This window comes from Cydia fagiglandana, chromosome 1 (genome assembly GCF_963556715.1).
Source record: "Cydia fagiglandana chromosome 1, ilCydFagi1.1, whole genome shotgun sequence".
Lineage (NCBI taxonomy): Eukaryota > Metazoa > Arthropoda > Insecta > Lepidoptera > Tortricidae > Cydia > Cydia fagiglandana.
In genome coordinates this window covers 22051069-22059731 of record NC_085932.1, presented here as the reverse complement: position 1 = coordinate 22059731, position 8663 = coordinate 22051069, and the positions used below count along the sequence as shown (strand labels likewise).

General features: G+C 37.8%; 1 protein-coding gene and 1 long non-coding RNA gene across 4 annotated transcripts in view; one reads left to right on the top strand and one right to left on the bottom strand.

The window, feature by feature from the left end:
* LOC134667791 (uncharacterized) overlaps positions 1–8663 on the bottom strand; it is a 537524-nt gene that overhangs the window by 404004 nt on the left and 124857 nt on the right. The window lies entirely within an intron of this gene.
* The window catches only part of LOC134666981 (tubulin polyglutamylase ttll-4-like), a 30181-nt gene continuing 22747 nt past the window's right edge, over positions 1230–8663 (top strand). The window contains exons 1-4 of one of the 3 annotated variants that reach the window (XM_063524295.1): positions 1230–2134; positions 2335–2543; positions 3323–3473; positions 5432–5645. In XM_063524295.1, coding sequence (XP_063380365.1) covers positions 1761–2134; positions 2335–2543; positions 3323–3473; positions 5432–5645 — 948 coding nt within the window. In that variant the 5' untranslated portion in view covers positions 1230–1760. Of the gene's footprint in view, positions 2135–2334; positions 2544–3322; positions 3474–4837; positions 4879–5431; positions 5646–8663 lie in introns of those variants that run through there. The other 2 variants (XM_063524301.1, XM_063524307.1) reach the window with 2 other exon arrangements.

Below are 8663 nucleotides of genomic sequence, written 5' to 3'. Positions count from 1 at the left end.
CTTTTTTTGTCAGACTGTACATGACATTAAAGCTCATCAAAGGGGCTCTACGGACCTTTTTCCCCATGCAAGCCTATCAAAAGACAGGGATTAACAGGCCCGTGATATCCAAAATGGAAATACAATTCTAAGCTTAAAGCTTTCTCTACTCTTTAAATTTCATTGAAAAATGTGTCGCTAAGAGGAAAGAAGACGGCCGTTTCTCCATACAAACGTTGTCCTCATTTTCCTCTCCGGATATGGACACAACAGCTTTTTGCATAATTTAATGTTTATTATACATATATATGTATCAGCTATCAATAGCTATGCATTAATTAGGTGCAAAAAAACAGATTTCGCACATTTGATATATAAATGCTCGTAACTCCTATTATAAGAGTTAGGGCTCTTTTCTGGATATTACCGATTAGGAAAATGAGGACTACGTTTATATGAACGATTTCTCGCGGGTCCTCCACTTTCGTCATAACTTCATTTGGGTAAATCCATCTGACAGATTATAACGCATAGAAAAGGTAATAGGGTAGATATTTGCTGAGGGTCGAATGGATTTACCAGAGTTTGAAGTTAAGCAACACATTTTTTTTTTCTTTTGCGGTTGGTTAAACCCCAACAAGGAATATCCCGGGCGATTGTAGGTCAGTAGGTCAAATCGGATGACGTAGATGAACCCTGTATCGTACATTAATACCTACCCTCCCGTGACCCCATAGGAATGGGCTCTCAGCCTCTCAAGTGCCATCCCTCATCCACCCACTGGTTGCGTACGTAAGTACTGTAAATAAACTTTCGCTGTGACATGCGCAATTCGTAGAGCGTAGATCGCTCGCTCATAGTCATGTCATGTTTAAATTTCTGTAAAATGTAACATAATTAAAATTTCAAAACTTAAAAGAGTGAAATGCACTGGCCAACCTGTTTTTTTTTTCGAAATATTCCCAGTTTCCCACCGTTTGTCAACGACTCTTTTGGGATGTTACGATAGAAATTCGACTCTGTGGTTTTAGTCAATAGGTTGAATTTGAGTAGCATAGTGTGATTATTGTGGTAGCGAAATGAGAATTCAAGGCTCGTTTTATGATTGGTCGTGATAGCTAGCAAAGGTGAAAATTTAAATGTCAATGTGAAAAAAAGACAAAGTAGTATTTATCTCACTCGCGCTCGTTTAAACCGAACGCGCTAAAGTAGAACAGCGCATCATGCCAAACGGCTCTTTATGCTATTCGGCTTAAAATGGAAATTGAAGAAGTTTGACATACAATTTCTTTATTTCTTTTTAAAATTAGTAAATACAGTTTGCAATGAAGACCCAGATCAATAAATCTAAAGACTATTTACCACTTGTGCAAAATCGATATTCCTCACGTTGGCCTTGAATAAAATATTAAACGTAATCTAATTTACTTACACGTGAATAGATAGATTTAATGAATGGGTGCTATGTGTGAATCTCTGAATCGCCATTACTATCGCTCTTTATTGTCGTTAGCAAGATGCATTAACGTGTTAAGAAGTGCGTAATAAGTGGATTAGTTTCTCAAGATAGTTGATATTAATTATTTTGTAAATAGAACGCGGTTTTCTTTCAATTTTGGCGGGATAGCTGGCACGTTTCGGTAACGTTGAATGGCGGTCTGTCATCTGTCGTCGGTGGCCTCAAGTTGAGGCACTGAACACCAAAACCTAAGTTCATGTCTTGCAATCTCGTATCTTTAAATTAGCAGTGCCTTTGTGAAAATTATTGTAGGGGTCGTTCGATGTGGACGTTGGATGATGCGTCAGGAGTAGGTGCGTCGGCTATGGATGGGAGACGCGTGAGTCCACATTACGAGGCGGGATTCGATTCGTGTGATCCGTTTGGGTCTGTGTTGTGGTCAGGAGGGTCGGGGCGCTCGGCGGGTCGCGTTCTGCGCCGTCGCTGTCGCAGCGAGGGCGTGGATCGGTCGCCGTACGAGGATGCGTCGCGGGAGCCCCTGAAATCGGCAGACGGGATTCCGCGGCACCGGGCGCAGCCCAACAAGAGTTTCTTCACGTTGAATACCTCGCCCGAAAGGTACAACCACGAGTGCACGCTACCAAGAGCGCACAACGGCGACTACCTCATGGCTCACGAACAAAATAGACACCATGGGTGAGTGACGCACAACATAACCTAGCATGTTTTCATTCCATCACAATAAGCATGTTTCTTTACATGTTTGTTCTCATGTAAAGGTTATTTTCAATATGACACAGCACAGAACCAGTTTTCTAGACAGTTTATAGACAATGTTTATCAAAATAAAACCTAATTATGGAATGGTTAAATAATATTTTTGTTTTTTGTTCCAGTTACCAGCCAGGTAGACCCATGTACAATCGAACAAGCCCCATCAGACCTTTATTGGTGACAACATTATCAAATTCTAAGTTAGAAGAAACTAGACTGCCAAAAGTAGAAGAACTCATAGAAAAATTAGACCATGACATGGTTGAATACAATGTAAAACAACCTTTGAAATCAATACTCAATAACCCTTTACCAAAGACATCGCCACCAGGTACAGTTGTTTTCTTAATTTTAGAGTATTATACTAAACTTAACCCCCCTTAGCTTAGCTCTACTTGCGAAATACCACTAAGCCGGGGTTAACCGGTACTAGTAACCATGGTAACTCCAGGTGTAACCAGTGAACCCTGGGTTAGTGAATGGTGCAAGTGGAAAATTTACAAGCCTCAATCGGTTAAATTATATTTTATCCCTTTCTAACAACTACATAAGTCAAAATTACAGATAAAGACAAACAATTCACAGCTAATTCAGGCTTGTAACACATTTATGAATAACGCTATAAATCTTTATTTAACATCTGTTACAGTTCATCGATTTTCTTTCTTGTTTAAAGGCCTTTGTCATTACTTTTACCAAATCAATTATCTTTTTACATCATAATTAAACTTTAGTGAGACATATTTTTAACTTTTAAGGCGCACTTGCACCATTCCACTGATCCGGGGTTAACAGGTTAAACCTGGCGTTACCATGGTTACCAGTACAATTTGACACTGAGTTAACGATTTTACCACTTAACCCCGGGTTAATGGGATGGTGCAAGTGGACCTTAGACGACAATGGTTTCACTCACTTGAATAGCGACTAAAAATTCAAGTGACTGAAAGACAACAATTCGTCTAAACAATCTTTTTACATATGTGTCAAAATATCAGACTACTCATACAAAACCAAGAAAGTAAATCCCATATTATCAGGGAAACTTTATTTATTTTTAAATATGTATATTGTGTCTGTTTAAAAATATTTCATAATTTCTTCTATTAGGTATACTCAAGAAACCGAAGGGGCGATCATACCAGGAGCCCAGGAGTGGTAGTGGAGTAGAAGGCCGCAGACGACAGAGAGCTGCCAGTGAATCTGACAATTTTTATACCAACTTTAATAAACCTGGCTCTCCTATACCTGGCTATGATGGGTGAGAAGCTGTTATAATATTTATGTGATGTTATAAACATCATTTTTAGGGTTCCGTACCCAAAGGGTAAAACGGGACCCTATTACTAAGACTTCGCTGTCCGTCCGTCCGTCCATCCGTCTGTCACCAGACTCACGAACCGTGATAGCTAGACAGTTGAAATTTTCACAGATGATGTATTTCTGTTGCCGCTATAACAACAAATACTAAAAACAGAATAAAATAAAGATTTAAATGGGGCTCCCATACAACAAACGTGATTTTTGACCAAAGTTAAGCAACGTCGGGAGTGGTCAGTACTTGGATTTTGGTTTTTTTTGTGCATTATGGTATGGAACCCTTCGTGCGCGAGTCCGACTCGCACTTGCCTGGTTTTTTAAACTGTCCTAACTAGTTGCACAACAGCAAACCAAGGGACTATTTTTTGCACAAGGATAAATTTAGAATGTAGTATGTTGTATGCTGATTTTCATACTGTGTTCACCTCAGGGACCGGACAACCCTTTCCATGATAAAAACCTTTCAATGGGCGTCCCTTAACCATGGCTAACACATTGAAAGATTTTCCAGTTTGAACTGCAAGCCCATTCATTTGGCTACCCCTTACTGAAAAGCATACCTATATGCCTTGCAATCCCATAATAAGGGTTACCCTTATCATTAATTATTAGCTAATTGAGGTTTGTAGCGCGTTTATGAATAAGGGGGTTAGTATGCACCTACTATGCCATAAATGCCATAATCAAGTTGGTCTCAATGACATTGAAACTAGCAATTACATAACATCACAAACTATCATCAATAACTGACAATGAGTAGAACAATGACGGAATTTATTTTAATATTTTGTGTTAATAGTTAATCAAATCGAAAACTAAATTAATTCCTGGTTTCTCAATGTTATAACATTTCAGAATAGCCTAAAACTGAGCCGAGCCAAGCCACGCCAATTACATTTGCAAACAAGTATTATATAGTGCCATCTACTTTTACACTACAGTGGTGTTTCCCACTCCGTCCAGTAGAAAGACAATAAGTAGAAGGGCTATAGATTTACAATATTTGAAATTTCAACTGTCAAGATTTATAAAATTTTAATTTCTTAATGAGTAGACTCGAAATTTTGATGTAGGTAGACATTGATCATATACAAACATTTGTGATAGTCGTGACTTATGAGATGAGAGTGTGTTGAAGAGTTAAAATATGATAAAGACTATTACATATAGACGGTCAAGCAAATCTTGTCAGTAGAAAAAGGCGCGAAATTCAAATTTTCTATGAGACGATCTCCCTTCGTGCCTACATTTTTCAAATTTGCCGCCTTTTTCTACTGACAAATCTGCTTGACCAAGTATAGTACCAATATGGAACCTTACCTAAAAAAATATAACTTAACACAAAGGTAGGGTCACTCAATCCATGTTATTTAAGAATAAATCTTGTACCTATATATGTTAACATATATCTAGTTTTAGTATCTCTTATTCTATCAAATATTAGACAAGATTAGATATGAAAATCTAATATAACAACCTATTCAAGATAAATACTTTCACATTCTTGTAATAGGTATTTAAATAATAATGTGTATAGGGTTTTTCAAAGACTCATTCTCATTACAGTAAAAGTATTCCTGATGAATATTAGTCTCATATTAACAGTGTCTTGGAGTATTGGCAATTTAAACTATATAAAAATATGCAATCTTTTTTTCACATATGTTGGCTTCGCATAGTCAGGTGATATAAGAAAAAGCCCTTTTATCAATATTTATTTTTACATAAAAAACCATCATAAAATCATATCAGAATAAAGTGTGCAGTGCATGTAAATACATCACCTTTCACACAATTTTGTAATCATCAATGAATAGTCTTATCTATTTATCTAACAACCTCTATAGATAATCTCTTAAATAACTTTGTCTAGTTGTTAATTCATCATGTTTGTTCCAGCCGCGTATCCTACCTCTCAAGCAACAACAAACGTCTCAAGGACAACTCTGGCTGTGGCTACTCGTACGGCACAGCCTTGGCGTCGCTCAACGCGACTCCTCGTAACAAAAGCCCCACCTTCCCAAGAAGATGCGCCTGTAAAGACGCACCACGCAAGGAGGAGACCATGCACGTGCTCAGGACCACTGCCATCAACAACGAACATGACGATGTGGTAAGTATTACTGTTTTACTCTAACCTTCTCACGAAAGTTAGAAAACGAGGTTTACTCGGGTCGCTCAGCGCAGCTCTTCGTACTAAGAGACCCACCTACCTCACGAGATGCGCCTGTAAAGATTTGATTATGCTGTCCTGAAAATAGCTATCTACTTTTATGCTGGCTTGTTCAAATTAGATAAAAGTACGATTTAGTGTGTGCGTGTAGTCGTAGTTTAATTGTATGCAAACAATATGTCTATTTCCTTTATTTCGCAAATAGTCATACAACGCAACAACAAGTCATACAAAGCAACAACAATGATACACGAAGTTTTTGTCAGTAGAATGAATAACTTAAATATTTATTAACTAGCGCCGAATCTGTTGCGTTAGTAATTTGTTATTCAATATTTTTTACCATAATATATTATTTACTGTGTTCGTATACGTAAATAAAAAATGGTTATCACTGGCGAATTTGGGGAAGTAAGTACCTGTTAGGGCCACCGCACACTAGCGTCTTGAGCGTCAGCGCTATGGAAAATGGCGTGGCCGCGTAGTTGCGCCAACGTTGCGTCGAACAGCAGCTATAGAGTTGACTAGACGCCTACGCTGTTCAACATGAATGGTCAAATGTTATAGTCACATATCAGTATTTCATTCTATAAATATGGCAATTTGGCTTGATATTGTAGCCATGTCGAAAGATTTGCGCTATAACGAGGAAAAGGATAGATTTCTATCTTAAGTGGCAATTTAGTGGCTAAGCCTAATAATAGGTCTAATCTCCAGTCCATCTACAAATCACGAATTTCAGTAAGAATTTAATTAGGGGCAAACATACACGCAAGTGCCAAACGTTTTGTGTGATTACACTGTTGTTATCGAGTTGTTTTAGTGAGTCTATCTTATAAAGATAACTGATTTGTGTACACAGAGCTTACGTGTGGCTTTAATGTTTACCCTTGATGTCCGCTACTTGAACCGGCAGTTTAGGGTGCCGTGTAAAGTTATTATTAAAAACCAAAACCAATAATCTATAATCTAGCTTGACATTATAATCCGACGCGAAGTCGGCGCAAATAAGGCTTCTTTGGTTGTATGTAGTCTTTTGCTTCAATTTGTGATAGGACGTCGGATTTTTTGTACGGAAAAGTCTTTTTTTTTTGCGATTTCGAGGATGGCTTCATAGCAATACCTACATATCTATTATCTGACGAACATTACGTCGTCTTGGGGTGATTTTTGTCTTCAGTCATTATGTCTAGATTAATACTCCATTTTTAAAATTTTAAAGCACATATTAATAATAGAGTACAGATTAGAAACCTTTATACGAATCAGATCTGGCAATCGGTCACCGTTTGTCGATTAGACGGGTCCTATCTTACCAATACCATGACTCACACGGCAACCGAGCCAAGTCGGTTGGTGTGGACCCTCCGAATAAATAATAGCCCTGACGTATCATACTCAAAGAATGTTGCCAATAAACTAGAAAGGGACAGAAATAATGGCAATTAGCACCGTAATTAAATTGCAAAAATGAAGTGTTACCCTGTATATCAGATTGCCTCTACTCCAGGGTGTGATCTGTCCGTGACATTTACCGCGCCCCATGGCATAATTAAAACGTCCTTATACAAACACGGTATAGTCTAGTTAATTTAACGTTATCAGCTAGCTCAGCACGCATTAACTGTTTCATATTATCATATAAAAACACGTATCATCGTTCATAATCTGTCCGACAGTCTTCTATGCAACGTTTATCGAAGCGAGTCCTTACAGAGATTTATTGGTGCTAAATTATACGATGTGAATTGTTTACATAAATCGCGGAAGTTTAGGAATTTGCGTTTATTTTCGGTGACGACGTTCTAATGTTTTTATAGCGCGTGACGTGCCCGATTGACTTGTGCAAGAGGTGACCATGCCCTAATCGTCGGTGAACAAACTGCACCGACTTAAAGTGGATAGTCTCAGTTTATTATTAGATTAATAGTTCAGGTGCCTGAAAGCGATTGAACTTTAGATTTAAGTGGTCGAGGGTATAAACGATGCGCTCGATCAAAAAGATGTTCAAAAAACTTTCAGTTTCGAACTGTCGCAGAGTAAGTGCATTGTGTGTTTTTCTTTGTTGATAAACAGTGATAATGTAAATACACGTTGTTTAACATTTCCCGAACAATATTAGTCGGGTCAACAACTTGCTGGAAGATAAGGATCGAAGGTAGAATATTGCAAGTAGCGCAATAGCGCATTGCGTATATTTTTGAATGTACGGACGCAGCGTGACTTTCGCTTCATTTCCGCCGGGACTGTGAATGTGTATAGTTATCTGCAATCTACATTTCTTTTATCGTTGAATGGTATTCATTCTTAGTATACATTTTACTTTTTCTATTGTTCAATGTAGCTTTTGGCATACTTAATAGCATATTAAATGCGGTGGAATTATACTTAAAAATAATATGAAGTGACTCGTGCCATTGTAAAATACTAAATATTGTATTTGAATCTTCTAGCCTTACTGGTAAATTTATTATACAAATGTAATACTCTGAAGGTACATGTTGAGCTGTTTTCCTAAATTATATACTTTACGCATTAACGCTACTCATAATGACGTAAATAAATAGTAGCTAAAGATAATGCATGAGCAATGACACGTACAATTTTCAGTTGAACGGCTAATTTCCTACCTAGTGTACTAACGTAGCGTGTGACCTGCTTTAAAAATATGCCTTGATAAATAAATAACCCACAATCTTGGTCAACGGCCTTCTGACCCCATTCCTAGCAACACTTGCCAAGTTAACATTTGTTCGATTCTTCCGAACACCCACCCATTCTGTTTACGTGAAACTACTCCCTATTATAAACTAGCCGTGAATCATAGTCTCAAATTAGTTGGTGTAGTGTTGCTTAACGCCCTCCTATTGTCTTAGTTAATTCGGGCCCCCTTAGATTATTGTGGCATCAGTTCCATTGGGCACTGTGCCAAATAAGCAAAATGTCAATACGATGCAT